At 33.0% G+C, this 16,101-nt stretch overlaps 2 protein-coding genes across 5 annotated transcripts in view; one reads left to right on the top strand and one right to left on the bottom strand.

Moving 5' to 3' along the window:
• The window catches only part of LOC129005321 (mucin-2-like), a 169,337-nt gene extending 164,232 nt beyond the window's left edge, over positions 1 to 5,105 (top strand). The window contains exons 7-8 of the mRNA XM_054434178.1: positions 818 to 828; positions 3,693 to 5,105. Of these exons, the coding sequence (XP_054290153.1) occupies positions 818 to 828; positions 3,693 to 4,999 (1,318 nt within the window). The 3' untranslated portion in view covers positions 5,000 to 5,105. The remainder of the gene's footprint in view (positions 1 to 817; positions 829 to 3,692) is intronic.
• Positions 5,106 to 11,249: 6,144 nt separating this feature from the next.
• LOC129005288 (rho-related BTB domain-containing protein 1-like) overlaps positions 11,250 to 16,101 on the bottom strand; it is a 36,283-nt gene continuing 31,431 nt past the window's right edge. For all 4 annotated transcript variants that reach the window (XM_054434134.1, XM_054434135.1, XM_054434136.1 and 1 more), the window contains one exon: positions 11,250 to 13,504. In XM_054434134.1, coding sequence (XP_054290109.1) covers positions 13,363 to 13,504 — 142 coding nt within the window. In that variant the 3' untranslated portion in view covers positions 11,250 to 13,362. The remainder of the gene's footprint in view (positions 13,505 to 16,101) is intronic.

The raw sequence follows: 16,101 nt of genomic DNA, 5'->3' as shown, positions 1-16,101 counted from the left end.
TCTGAACTAAGGACGAAGAGACAGAAAATTTTCCTTAACAGCGGAACTGTAGATTCAATTTTTTTTACACCGTATATTAAATATCCTATCCTGCAATTTTAAGTGTCAGGTTCTTGTCAATCTGTAGTTTTTGACGGATAAAAAGTTTACTAATCCTTGTGTAAATTAATATATTTGTTGATTTTGTTCATCCTATTTTGTATGGATATAGGCCTACCAACTTGTTCAGAATTACTCATTTTACTTGTTTCCTGAATTACATTTCAATGTAAAGCTGTGATTTTACACTACCAGTTATGGCTGTAATTTGTTGGGTTTCTTAGAATGTTAGTAATGTTTTTCATTAATTAATAACTTAAAATTTTACTGAGGAAACATTGCATGTTTATTTTTTGTGTAGATTCGCATCACTGGGAAATTGAAAAAAAAACTTGGTTTTACATTAATCCACAAAACATAAAATTATGATTAAAGTTAAATATAATATTATTTTTTAAATTTCAATTAATTGATGTAGTGTCAACTATTATTAGTAGGCTAGGTCTTTTTACTATGTAGATGAAAGTACACGATATGTATTTGATTTGTCGAACATCACTGTTAAATCACCCTTATATAAATTGAGAGTCCTATTTTATATCTTACTTACATTTTTGTTATTGTTTTGTCATATTTCTGACTGAGTATTTGCCTTTTTTGAAAGAAAAAGTGCATTATGCTTTATACAGTTTTGTTCCTCACGAAGTCTTAGCTACAATTGATTATTCAATTATGCTATTTATGAACAGACTGATTTCTAACTGATGTTTGCTCATAGTTGTGTCATTAGTTAGATTGTACATGTAACTTTTATCTGTAAGCCTTAGTCTGTGTGTTGATTCTGATTTGCATGGTTTGTTTTGCACATCCGGCACCTGCTTGACTATGTTTCACAATGCAAAATATCTGTAATTTTAAAAATTGGCTTAGGTGCCACATATTTCATTTTTACATTTATGAGTCACTTAAAAAATACATTTTGAAAATTGGTCTGATTTTATGATCAAATAAATACATTTATGTCAAACTTGATTATTTTAAGAGTTGGTACCTATATTTTATTACCATTACTAATTGAGATGGGGACGCAATAGGTCTATTTTAACCTAATATTATATTATAGTTGCCCTATGATCAATATTACATTCACCGGATTACATTCAACCACCAAATAATAAACTATTTTTTTTATTTGATATATTTGAAACATTTGTTGAAACTAACAAAAACCATCCGTCTGTATAAAAAAGGAAAAGATTTGATATTGACGATGTTCATACAAAGTCCCTATGAATAAATTCTAAACTAGTTTTTACCTGTCAAATGGGTGTGTAGTGTCAACCAGGGTTTGTATAGATATAGTTTTTCTCAATGATTTAGATAAATTTCCATGTCTATACATCACTATAAGGGCATCGTTAAAAGTTGTTTTTTCAAAAACTTATTTGTTATTCATATTTTCTTATGATACCTTTATATTTTATTGTTGCTAGTAATAATATTCTTTTGTGATATTTGATACATAAGTTAGGTTTTCCTCATGTTGCAATATGTATAGTGTGTATATGAATGAGAGCATGGGTTTTCTTTGTAGTTCACTTGTCTTTTTGCTTTCTCCAATTGTACATATTTCCTTCTTTGGGTTTCTAACATTTAAGTTAGGCTGATTTTGCTTTGGTGTGGCTCCTAAAAATATATATGTTTTAAAACTAACTTTGATTAAAATTAAAATTACATTTTCCTAACTCTTACTAATTGACAACTAAAAAAGTATCAAAAGTACTCCAAATGTATGTTTTTAATTGAAATTTAATTATAAAATTCAACAACCTTTACATTAAGTGCTAATTGGTTTTGGAATAAATTAACTGTTGGTGGATATTAACTACATTTGGTGTTACATCTTCAAAATGCGATAGCTTATGTTTAAACAGATACAAATTAGTCACCCACAACCACAACTGACTGGGAGAATCCTCTTAGTTTTTATGAGTTATTTAAATACAAATTATTTTGTAAAAAATCCAAGGGTAAAAATTGTTATCTATAAAAGATTGCCTTGAAGAAGAAAGCAAATGGACAGGTGTTTCTTGGATGATATGGATATTTTATATTTTGTATATATTTTTCTAAGTTGATTTTTTATCTCTGAAATATATTACACTTTACAATAAATCCCTTTGTTTCCCAAGCATTCAATTACCTTGTGTTCACGTTAGGATCTGGCAAGTTATAAAGTGTTTATGATAACAGGGGTTTCATCAGTAGATTCTATTATTTAAGTATAAAATAGACAAACTAAAAAAAAAATATTTTTAGTACCTATAGAGCACAAATACATTTATGTAGTAAATAGTAATGTTCAAATTTAAATGACAATTGTTTTTTGAAAGGTTAATTTTTCCTTTGTATCAAAACAGAAAACAATAATGCAAATTGGTCTTAGCATAACTTTTCATAAATTCAGATTTTAGTAAAGTTTTCAAAGTATTTCCTACAAGCCAATATTTTACAGCCATTATATTATTCTACTTGTTATGTAACTTAACATGGTGGTTTCTGGGGGACATGGTTTGGCACTGATCTGCTTAGGAGGATTGATATTTTATTACCAGATTAAGAAGCCAAAAAAGGTAAACATAATCCCTGTCACCTGAGCTTGATGAGTTATTATAATCTACTGATTGCTGGGGTGCTTTGGACAGATTAGGCTTCCTCACCAGATTTAGTTTCTGGTTTGAATTTCAGAATAAAATAATGGGACTTTTCAAACATTGGCCTGATATATCATTATAATGTAACTTGAAAGTTATGTGTCTAAAATAAAACAAACGTTAAAAGTTGTAGTTTGGGTTTTGGTTGTGTGATTGAAAGAGTGTAATATTCTGTTTTAAAACAAATCACTGCTCAAAATCTTATTAAATTTAGTAGTTTAATCAGTTTTTATATTGTAAATTGAAATCTTAATTACACTTTAGACTTATTACATACAAAATCCTCTTCTGTTTGATTGCATCAAAATTAGTTATTCATGATTTGTTTCTAAAATCAATACTGTAATCTGTTGTGAATTTGTGCAATGCTTAACTTATAGTTGCACAGCTTAGAAATTTGCACGGCTTGAGTGTTGCTTGCACTTAATGGTGGCTGTCTGTGTTATTAATATCAAGGTAAGTGCACTTAAGCAATGGTACTTATAAGTATAACTGTAAATGTTCTGCTTGGTTTCTGTGACTATAACAAAAGAATATACAACATTCAAACTATTGATTTTAATTTGGGATAAACTTTGATAAAGCTTTGAGATAAACTTTTTAACCTTTATTAACCTTTATTTTAATTATTCCACAACAAAGAATCAGCAGGGATGTGCTGTAGAATCAGTTTAGAATTTCTCTAGTTAAAGCAATACTGTTTTTGAAACATTAAACATTTTATTTTAATAGTCCCTATCCATTCGAATTTGCACAATTAAACACCACTATCATGCTAGACATGTAACTTCTTCAGTGGCGTACAAACCACTTTTATCCAAAATGAAATATATTAAATATCAACACTTTTTCATTACTTCTAAATATTGAATTAAAAAGTCACTCTCTAATGTTAGTTATATTATTCTAACAATTATTGCAATGACTTGAATGTTTCAGATGGCTCTTTGCCAGAGCAGAATGTTTCTACACCAGTAAAGCAGATGTTCACTGTCAGCCCTGCACGTTCACACCTGCTGAGCTCCACCCCCACCAAACCTAACACCAGCTCCAACCTAGATTTTAGCATGAACCTATCACCCATCAACACTCCTGTGTCATCCCAGCCGTCTCGCAATGCGATGGACCTCTACGCCATCATACACGAGTCCAAGAAGAAGATCATGAAGCTTCGTGAGCGCAACTGCTCTCCAACACTGACTGAAAAGATCTCCAAACTACAGTCTTCCGCGGTCCAGACGGCTCCAGCTAAGACACAGGAAGTCAATAGGCTGATGAACAGTAAAGCCAACATACCTATTAGCGACAACGTTTTCAAGATGAACTCCAACTCAAGAAGTTCAACTCCAGATAACTCTGTGAAACAAAGAATAAGTCCTATTATTAGTGAAAGATATTTGAGAGACCCTCGATCAAATGTTCCTGAAAATAATTATGCTGAAAGACTAATGAGAGCCTCGCCTAGTTCTAGAAGTTCTACTCCTGAAATGAGTCTCATAGAAAGGAATGCTAGGACTGCTCCTGGCTCAGGTAGTTCAACACCTGAAAAAAATTTCAGAGTTATTCCTGAAGGGCCAAACTGGCCCAAAGCCATTCCTGCTTCTCAAGTTCCTAACCTTAGAAAATCCCCTTCTTCCTATGACTATTTAAATTTAAGTCCATCAGGTCATTACCAGAGGACCAGATCACCCTCCCCTCTGCTGGATGTTAACCAGTTTCCCAGCTACCCTGACTACAGGTCTCTGCCTCGGATGTCTCATAGGAACTCTCCCACCCCTCAGAGTCCTGTCAGGCAACATGTCTTTGCCCCGAGAGATCCTCCCTCACAGGATGCTAGGATTTCCTCTCCTCAACATTCCTCTTTTGCTTCTGATCGACTTGGAAAAGTACAGCCCACTTCCCGAAACGATTTTAAGCAACTGCTTCTTCGAGCCAACTGGGGTACAACACCTTCAAGTGGATCTGCTGTTGAAAGATTAAAAAACCGAACGTCGCCAGTAAAACCAAAATCGTGGAAATCGGATATTCTCTCTTCGACAATACCAGAAGATTGTCGAGAAGACGATGAACAATCCGATCGAAAAACTCTAGAGAATATGTCTGGAGAAAATAGATCACCAGGTTATAGCGGGGGTATTCCTAAATCCAGTGCCTTAGTGAATCAACAATGCAAAGCTTTTGATAACCACAGAGCAAGCCCAACAGATAAAAACAGAATTAGTCCGACATTAGAAACAGCATTATAGTTGGGCATGTAAATTATGTTAAAAATATTCAATAGAAATTTAAAATGTTTGAACCTATGGCAAAACTTTTTTTATGTCAAAAGCTTAAGTAAAATAGATTAAGAAAACAAAGGCTGAATAGTATTTTAATTTTCAATAAATTGTTCAATACGTTGGTTTGATACAATTCAATTCAACAATAATCATTAAAATAACATTATATTTTTTGTGTTATGTTATTAGAATTGTAGGCTTTTTAAAGTTATAATATTTACTATGCATATAACCACTTTGCAAACAATTTGATTCCTAACCTCAATCCTATATTCAAAGCCAAAGTACTGACAAAAAATTTCTTATGACTAAGTATCCTCACATAGCAAACAGACTACTGTATTTTCAAGTTATTTTATCAGTAGGATGATTTGAAAATAAAACTGTCAAAGTTTTTTTTTGTAGACTAAACCCTATAATCTGTCATTCCATTAAATCTTGATCGTATGATATTATTTAATCAAAGCTGAACTTTTGTATAAGTTAACAGATTTCATAAACAAAGATTATTTTTAACTGTTAGTTTTACAAGTTATTATGATGTTGTAATACCTCTATCATTAAGTATTATTTATTGTGACGAGAGTAATATATTTATTATTAAATTTTATTGTATATCTTTTTGTATATTTTGTAAATATTACTTTTTTATTTCTATATACTATGTATATTATTACTTCTTGCAATGCCTTAGAATATAAATTAAAAATTACATTAAGGATGTAACGGTAAAGCTACGAGGGCCGTCCAGAGAGTAGCAGAGTTTAGTATTGGCACTGCTTAGAGCAGTGCATTCGCCGGCATCAGAGCGTTCCTAGGCTCATTACGCATCCGGCTACTAAAGCGTGCGCCATGGGCGTCCATCAATATGGGCAATGGGGGGCTTGAGCCAGGACAATGAGGAACTGTGCAGGAATTTTTCAATTGCACTGGGTAAAACCTGTTTAAGTCTGCGGTCACAGTGAAATTGTTATCGTTTTCCGTGGTCACAGCTAATATGTAAACTCCATCTGCGATCACGGTAAAATCGAGATCATCATCCATGGTCTTTGCAAAATCACGCACATCTTCCAAGGTTAATGAAAAGTCTTGAACATCTTCTGCAGTAACGGGACATTCTCGTCTCCCATGATCACGGTAAAATAGTCAATTTTAGATTGTGAATCTTCATAAATGTTTTTCGGGGTCGCAGAAATTTGCGCTCAACTCGTTCCAAGCTTGGCCGGATGATAATTTTCTGTCCGTACAGATCTCTCGTGCCAACTGTTGGTCCGACCAGACCCAAAAATATGGAGTACCCGCAGACCCCGAGTAAAAGGTACACTTGGCAGCTAGAAATCATGCCCGGGATAACCAGGTTTTTCTTTCGGTAAATCTGGAAAAATTGATGAATTTTGTCTAGGAGTTCTGCCCACAATAACCACATCTTTTTGGATCGTTTGGTAAAAATATAAAACTTAAAAGTCACACTATGTCATTGGACACAGTAGTATTAACATTCACATTTTTAAATATTGCAAAAAATATAAATCGACAAAGCAAATTTAGGTTTAAAAAAGCGTAAACATTAACATATTTATCTAAATTGTAATAATTTTCCAGGAGTAACCCTAGGACCGGGTGGGGTTTTAAAACTAAAAAGGTTTTTTTTTACTGGGATTGATTTTAACACGCCACTGCACACTGCAGACAAAGTAAGTGAGATATGATGTGCGTACTGAGTCAGAGTGTAGGAACGCTCTGATACTAAGGTAGTAGCGATATCACCATTCCTAGCAGCACTAATGCAAAACGTCTGTTACTTTCTGGATGCCCCTTGTATTTTGAAATAGGCTATACAATTTGTTAAAGTTCAAAGTATAACAATTAATTAATTCCATACTGGAAAGGAGACATTTTTTTATTACAAATAAATGTTAAGAATTTCTTATCCTAAAGTCTATTGCTTACAATAATGCAAGGTATTAAGTTAATAACTAAATACTGTATTAATTATATCATAGGTGAACATTGGAAAAAACACATTTAATACCTAGTTGAGGTATCCTTCAATAGGCAAATGAATCACTGAATTCCATGACAAATCATTTGTTAACATTTTATTAACCTCCAACTATTGCAAATATGTCTCTTACAAACAACAGTTTTTCCCCGTTAAAATTTAAATAATTTGTTTTTACATTTGAAATTAAAAACACAATACATACTAAGGTTTAGAATTTCAGCACTGACTGAGAACAGTGCAAGGCTTGACGTCTCATCCTATTGTCACATCTGAATTGTTTTGATGTAGGCTTCTTGTTGGTTATACAGTGCATTTAATTATGCTGAATAAATTTTACTCTTTTTAAGATTTTTGTCAGAAACGAGAGTACAATTAATTATTTATTCAAATACATTTAACAATACTTAAAAAACAAGAAACAAATAATAAACACCTTTTATATAAACGGTACGAAACATACATCAACACATATTGTCATATTGCAGGTGATCCATCAGGATGGCAAATCTATTAAGAGTCGGCCAGACCGCCGGCCAGCTTGGATTGTATGCCCATAACGGCAATGTTAATGGTTGAAGCATATTAAAGCATTGTTTATAAAAAGTTGCAAAATATCTCATTTTAAAGCTATTGAAACAGCAGATTTGATTTTGTTATCTACTTTTAAATTTTAATTGTTATTATTTTGTCAAACTACATAAATATATTGACTTAAACTGTGATTTTTTTCAACCTCTCAAAAAAAAATTTAAAAAATCCAAAAAGCAATTCCCACGGAAAAAATATTTAAGAACCACATAAAATTTTCTGCTCAGTAATAAAGCTTTCAGTGCTTCAACGAAAACGCATGTTTTTGCTGATCGGCGCTAGGACAACCACTGTTTAGCCTGGCATCTGACAGTCATCAACAATGCAAAACTATTAACTCATGCTGACTCTTAAAAAGTAATGTGAAATAATTAAATGACACATGATGTGGCATAAAGTCCCAAAGTAACTTTGACATTTAACAATTTATTTTCTTGTCAAATCTGTCAATCGAAGTGGTTGAAGGTTTCCTAGTTATCTGAATCAAGTAGTTAATAGTAAAATGATATTTTGCAAGTCACATTCATTTTAGTAAATTAATATTATACTTTATTTTTTATCAAAAATTTTAACAGTCAATAAAATCAAATGATGTTCTTTTTTAATAAGTATGTTGTTGTAAACATAAAAAAACATGCGTAATTATGCATGTTTTTTTATGTGCGTAATTATGCATGTTCTCATGTAGTGAGTATTATAAATCTAGTCTTTGTATAGTCTCATATATAAATCAGGGCAATAAATTATTTAATTTCAGTGCCTTGTAATTTCATTGTTGTTTGCTTCAGATTTTTTACAGATTTAAGTTTATTATTGTACATAAAATAAATAATTGCTAGCTTGAAATTGTTGTTTTTTTACTCTTTCCCATGTAAACCCTAATACGCACGTGCGTATAAAAATGGTAATTTTTAATAATTTTTCAAATATGGTGGCAACCCTGGTGAGCATGACACTAGCTTCCTAAAATAGCATATGCTATCATCTGGCCGCAGAGTTGTTAGTCTTGACCGAGTCATTGACCTGTTATCACCCCCTGGGTCTGGCATACCCCCACCCACGTGCTTATGTTACCAGTACAGTGTTTATTGGGGGTCTAGTGTACTCCCGTGCACATAGTAGTGTCTCAGATTTATTATCATAATAAGTATTAATAACTTTATTATTTATAATTTTGATAGTATTGAAAGTTTGCCAAAAAACTTAGTATCTGTAAGCCAATTGGATGGAAATGTCCAACCATAGAGTCCACTGATCTAGCCTCCCAGTGCAAAGGCCCGGTGCACCGTCTGCCTTGGTAAAAAAGTACGCCAAGACCAAATTTAAGTGTAAAACCTTAAAAAACAAACTATTGTGCCAGGGACAAATGTAAAGTATTGGTGAAGTGTGTTTAAAAGGACTTCTAAACCAACCACTGGACGAGGATTTTCAAAGAAAAACACATTAACAAAGAAAGTGTTTAATTTTTTTTTTTCTTCAGTACTTTCTACAAACCGGGAAATGTATTAATTCATGAAATATTTACTGCTTCCATGGCTTTTTACAAGTAGGCCTATCAAACTTTTGTAAAATAAAATATAATATTTGTTTGCAATAAAAACATGATTAACTACGATTTTCCCCTCTTCAACACCATTATTACATTTCATCATGAAAAAATTAAAGGTTAAAACTATTGTTTTCAAAATAGTTAAAGGATATGGTAGGATCATAAAATGTACGCAACAATATGAGAAAATGAATATAGATATTATGTCTAAAGTTTAAGAGCTAAATATCATAAACTTGTTTAAAATATAGTCTACCAATTTTTATTTGGGGGTCCACTAGACCCCTGAGCGCGCTCCAGCGTAAAAAAAAGCAAGCCGTAAATGTAGTATTATATATCAACCACCCTTTAAACCCTTGTTTAAAAAATTATTTTATATATCAGTCAAAGAAAATAAAAATGTTCTGACCAGCAAATGGATCCGTGTTAAGCAAAATAAGTTATCCTACTCAAAATCATAAATAATTAATAAGCTTATTATCCCGGTGTGGGGAGGCAGGGATGCGTAGATTTGTACAATAATTGATTTTTTTATCTAACTGTTAAAAAGAATATTTTACATTGTGCATGGTCAGTACAGTAAGGAATCCACACAATCACTTGGAGAGATTAATAATTTTTACCAGTTCTGCTATGCAACTTATTTTGCAAGTAAAAAATCATGAAGAATATACAAATCATGTTGTCACAGTGGTAAAGAAAATCTAACTAATGTCAGATCAAATTAATACATGAAAGAAATGTTTACTGGTAACAGCTATAAGTCGGGAAACATTTGTCAAAACACTAAAAAATAAGGCCGGCTTCTAAAATATGATCAAATATTTTTACAACAACTGTTTATTATTTCAACCCATTATTAATAGAGTGAGTATTTCAATTAGTTACATAAGCTTTGAGTCTTTTAAACTTATCAAAATTATAACTAAATTATCATTATTGAAAATTATAACTGTTACTACTGCAGTTTTAAATAACGCCTGTATAATAACGGTACTTGACAATTGCTCGATTTTGAGCACTCTTATAAGATGACTGTTATATTTTTTAATAACTCCTGTATCATACCGGTACTTGACAATTGCTTGATTTTGAGCAACAGGTACACTAGTATTAATTAAAAATATTAATATAAATTCAACTTATGGAAATACTGTAAACCTAAACTGTATACCGGGTGTTCCATAATACTCCTCCCCAGGTTAATTTTTGAACGGCTGCATATATTCAAGCGAGCTTCGATAAACGTTACTTGAGTAATGTAAAGTACTTTTTGGTGGTATTTTTAAATTCACCCCCACCCCCAAATAGGGGTTGCTGGGGGTAACTTACAATTTTTAAAAGGCAAACCATAATGTAGCACATCACCCCCAGAACAGCTATGTGAAACCCCCCCCCCCCCCCCCCGACATAGTTCTGGCTATGCTACTGATTAATCAAAGGTAATTTTATAAAGATTTTTTGGCCCTTTGAATGGAGGTATGTTAATTTAGGTTTGAACGGAATTTTGACTCACATTATTTAGGTTTGAAATAAAACAATCAAAGATGAAGAGAGTTTTAAGTTTTATTTGAAAATGTGGATTGTTCAGTAAAATTTATGTGTGCACAAAATTCTAAATTTCTTACAAACTATTTGGTAAACTACTGTAATTTGACAACACCAGTATGAAAAACTAACTAATAATAAATACAGAACCGATGACTGAGATGTTATGAAGGTTGTTCCAAACCTTGACAATTCATGGGACGAATGCATTTTACCCTGGACAAAACAGAAAATAGGAACACTATACCACTAGGGTTTGGCTCAACAAGTACAATATTGTGCTTTTAAAAGAAAATCTTAAAGCATAAAACACTATAAAAGCAAGAATAAAATTCAACGACATTGAAAACCTGCTTTGAATAAGTAAGAAAATAACGCTTATTCAAAAGATTTTTTTCAAACAACCAAACTGTAAAGAAAAAGAAGTTTTATAGAAATGCTGCATCCATTTTTGTTTAAGAAACTGTAACATTACACCCACTACAAGACAATAAATATTTGTAATAACTGTAAATAATTTGGATAGTTTGAATAAATGAAGGAAACCAAACTAGAGTACAGAATAGAAAAAAAAAAACGTTTGCAGATATAAATTTAAATATTTATGTTAAATAATTAATGAAAATAGCTTGTTATCTCCCGAAGAAGCATACAAAAAATACACAGAAACTTGGACACACATAAAAATCAAATAGGCTAATATGAATAGCGAATAGCGCTGCTCATTTAATAGTTTGTTATAACAAATAAACCATACAACAATCAGATACAGTATCGAACATAACATGTTTAATTATATAAAAACTTGATAAAATATATATTTAGAAATAACTGTCATATATAAAATGTTACAAAAATTACCAACTAATTTGGGACAATCATTTTTAAACAGTAACTTATACTAAAACATCAATATGATACCTAGATCTAAAGCCTTTACTGTAGTCCATCGCTCCAGTCTCTAATAACAACAAATGAACTGAAGTAGGGACTGTAACCAGCCAACACAGGTCAGGATCTAGACCATCCAACAACAATGATATGTGGTTGTTAGCTTTGTTAATTTGTTTCATAATTCAATACCAATACATTTTTTGCTTGGTTAAAAAATTAATAGTAAAATTTTCATTTCACGAGTTCTTTCAAGTCTTCTTTGAGGGAAGGCACAGAAGAGTTGAAATTTCACTCAATAGTTTTTGTTGTAAAAATTAAATTTTTAAAAATAAAAGGGTGACAGTAATTCATACTTTTTGCAGTCTTAAAATAAATAGCACCTTTTCCATCCTTCATTCAATCATTAATCAGAATTATTGAGATCATACAAAGAGAAAAAATCTCGGAACTGATAAAAGTTAAAATGCACCGTCACTTACCAAATACCAACAATGTGGGTGAAGTCAAGTATATACAGTCAATCACAATTACTAATCTAACTCTAAGCTAAAATGGCACATTCAACTTAAACTATCCGTACATAAGGCAATACTATCGAACTGAGACTGGACAAACATATCTCTAAACCTGCGTTCCTTAAAATAACCGATTAAACACATTACAAGTGAGACGAGCACCCAGCATGTGGGTCAGATGTGATAAGAGGTAGATGGGAAAGGGCGTTTGACAAGTTAAAATATGCTGCGTAAATGAAACACATACACAAATCATTAAAGCCACACCAATTGTGGGCTCGGGTGCAAATTTTAGAAAGACTGTATTTTGGTCTGGTTAGCATAGTAGAAATTCAATTTGAAAGTTGCGTTTTCAACCCGAATCAAATGCTTATACAATTCTGAATTTGCACTGCATTGTAGAAAATTTACCGATTTAGTTTGTACAGCGTTTCTACAACTATGGGGTATTCTTTTCTACGAATCTATATTTGCAGCGATAGAACAATGAGCATTCAAATCTACTTATTGTATGGATCAACTTGAATTTCTGATATGCTGAAAAATCATGACGGGTTACATCTGTATAAATAATTACACCAGAAGAGAAAAGCCTAGATTGGTTAGTGAGATATCACACAGATGGACAATTGACTCTGACAGTTCTAGTGCAAAGCTCTTGGAGTTGAGTGCAGCAGTTTCCTCGTTTGGTGCAAACAAATAATCGCTCGGTGACAGTTTAGCAAGGTTCCATGAGATTATGAGGCTGATTGTCTCAATGGCGTGAATAAAGCTAATATTATTGGCAGTCAAATCGAGTATATAAAAAGCTACTTCACTCGTAATATCAACCACTACTGGGAAAAGAGACGCTTACACTCCCTTCATAGAGAACTCTTGGAAACAAAAACTATTTCGGGGACGTGTTTGATATTCATAAAAAAATATTAATCAAATTTAACCATCCTAATCCTAAACAGATGTTTTAATAGTTTAAGTCCAAGAAAGGGTCAAAATCTGGTTCACTCTTAAGACGGGACACAATATACTCTGTGTTTTAAATTAAAACTTAAAAATCAAAAGTAATTTGGTTTTAAAAATGATAAATCAAAGGTGGCTAGCATTTAGCAAACTGCACCAAACGGGAGTGCCAAGAGGACAGAGGGAGGGGGAGGGATCAGAGAAGGGAGATGGCAGCAGCGGCGGCAGTAGCAGCCAGCAGCAGTGTTACCACCGCAAGCAGTAGCCGACGTCATGCTATGATCACTCCATCACTGCCACCACGCGAGAAACAAAGACAACCTCCGCTTGTAGAGCCTCGCTTGAACAGCAACCTGTCCTCCTTCTCTCGTTCATGATAGCATTTGTCATAGTAGTCGTAGTCTTTGAGGTACCTGTCAGACAAACAGAGAAGAGCTACAATGGAACTGTTTAAATGACTAATAAGTAATAGGGAAATCGTAATTTATATTAATCTTTCCTGAGATAGTGTTAGATTATTGGTTGAGTTGCTGAAAAATGTTTCTTGGATTTTGTTCCCTTTTGTCAACTGCCTTTGCTCGTATTGAGATTAAAATTGTGTTAAGCAATAAAGCCATGTTTGCACGTGGCCAGGACCGCGTCTCGTTGTCCCGCCGTCTAGTTGTACCTACGTCTACTTGTACCTCGAGGCCTAGGGACAACTAGTCGTAGGTACAACTAGACTTAGGTACAAGTAGACGGTGGCACACCTGACTAGTTGTACCTGCAGATTTTTAGGAGATACAACTAGACGTAGGTAAAACTAGACGTGTATCCCACCGACAAGTAGTATCACCTAGCTTGTACGGATGCGACCAGTTGTCCCTACGACTAGTAGTCCCTACGACTAGTGGTCCCTCCATCTAGTAGTCCCTACGTCTAGTTGTACCTACGACTAGTTGTACCTACGACTAGTTGTACCTACGTGTATTTTGCGTCCTTATAGTCTAGTTGTATCTATCCTTCAATTCGTTACCCTGTTTAATTGATTACTGCACGAGTACTTTTTAATAATACCCTTAATTAAATCAGGAACTGCAGTGTTCCGAGTCAATTGAGTATGATTGGCAAATATTTTTCACCGCACTACGATGTTTTTTAGTAGTTTTACAGATGTTAATTGGAGGCTGAAAGCTACGCATTGCTGTCCAGGGTCGAAATGGCAGCTATAGTTGTAATTAAAATTTTCCAGCCCTAGTACCGAAAATCGCTTATTTAATTAAAACATTTATATATATATAATTAAATATACAAGCAGTATATTATCCTTAATGAATTGCAATAGACCGCTGCCTAGCAATTATGTATTACTATTTTTGCTGATTCCTTAAAATATTTTTTCACATAACCTCAAAGTATTTGCATTGATTATAGTGTGCATTTTTTATAGTTTACAATGGATTTCCCAGTGAACAATGAACAATGAAGTGTACAATGAAGTTGAAGTCCAGCGGTTGAAAACTCTATCGAATGTTAGTTGTCTGGCGTCCGATCTGTAGTAAAATCTTTTACTACTCGACTTTTTGAGGAAAGGTTGGGAAAGTAACAACGATCACAAGTTTTAATTAATATTGGCAGCTTTTTCTTTACTATAAATTTTGAACTGCTTACACTAAGCTTGAATTAGAAATAGACATAACTATATATATTTTTAAATGGACTGCTCGATTCCCGTACGTAGGACGGGCCAACAGCTCGTAGTGATTAAACTTAACTGAATTTAAATTTCTATTTTGGTATATTTTTTCCTTTGAATACATGTTCTTGTTAAATTCAATTGTATGTAAATTATTGTTTACATTCATATTTATTTTGTTCTTTTTATATATTTCTTCATTACATTTAAACTATATAAACTACATTTTATACTGAGCTAGGTATGTGTACACTGGCTATGTAGTCTGCAACTAAACCAAGATTAGTTTTACTAAGAACTTATAAGCGCGCACAAAAAAGTCATATTTGGCTTATTTTTTCAATGGTATTTCAATACTGAGCATTAATTACGTTTGCGTAGAAGGTAATTAAGATGTGTTTTTGAGAAAAGTTAGTAGTTAAGTGTGAAATAAACTAATTTGTCAAAGTATATGCATCAACAACCAAACTACGCCAGTTTACGTAATATCCATAAGAATAACATATACATTTTAAATTTGAACTTGTTGTAATATTCTCCGTGACTAATACCATACAAAAACACTTTATTATACTCAATTCCTTGTTTTTGTAATCTCTGAATTTATTTATTTAAAATAATTGTTTAAAGTTGTTGTTTAAGCTAGTTAATGTTAGTTTTCTATAGAAAGGTAGAGTTTAAGTGGAAAAAACAATGATAGCAGATCTTGACAAGAAATAAGGAAAACCAAAGAGTAATATGGATAAGCACTGACCAAGGGACACAAGTAGGCCTACATTGTTATCAAGAACAGGGGTTTCTCAATGAGCTGCAGACAAGCCAAATTTTCCTGGCTTTTGTAGCAAGTTGTTTATAAAAAATTGTTGTAAGATTGTATGATTTTTTAAGAAATAAAATAAATCCCTTAAACTGGTGACAAGTTGAAGGGGAGATACAACTAGCCGTAGGTACAACTAGACGTAGGTACAAGTAGGCGTAGGTACAACTAGTCGTAGGTACAAGTAGTCGTGTACAAGTAGTCGTAGGTACAAGTAGTTGTAGGTACAAGTAGACGCAGACGTATGAGGTACAAGTAGACAGTGGCGTACGCGACTAGTTGTACCTGTAGATTTTTAAGAGGTACAACTAGACGTAGAGACAACTAGACGTAGGTACAACTAGACGTCCGCACCATCGTCAAGTTGTACCTACAGCTTTGGACGAGGTACAACTAGACGCCTGTCACCAAAATGCAGCAGGTACAACTAGACGCCGGTACAAGTAGACATCGCCCCACGTGGCCAGTACACGGGCAGAATCCCTGCTTCCATTAATTTATTTATGTTTAAGTTACCT

This window comes from Macrosteles quadrilineatus, unplaced genomic scaffold, assembly GCF_028750875.1.
Source record: "Macrosteles quadrilineatus isolate MER2022 unplaced genomic scaffold, UCM_ALF_1.0 Scaffold_19__1_contigs__length_3004403, whole genome shotgun sequence".
Lineage (NCBI taxonomy): Eukaryota > Metazoa > Arthropoda > Insecta > Hemiptera > Cicadellidae > Macrosteles > Macrosteles quadrilineatus.
The sequence above is the reverse complement of the archived record's forward strand: the minus strand, read 5'-3'. Positions and strand labels throughout refer to the sequence as shown.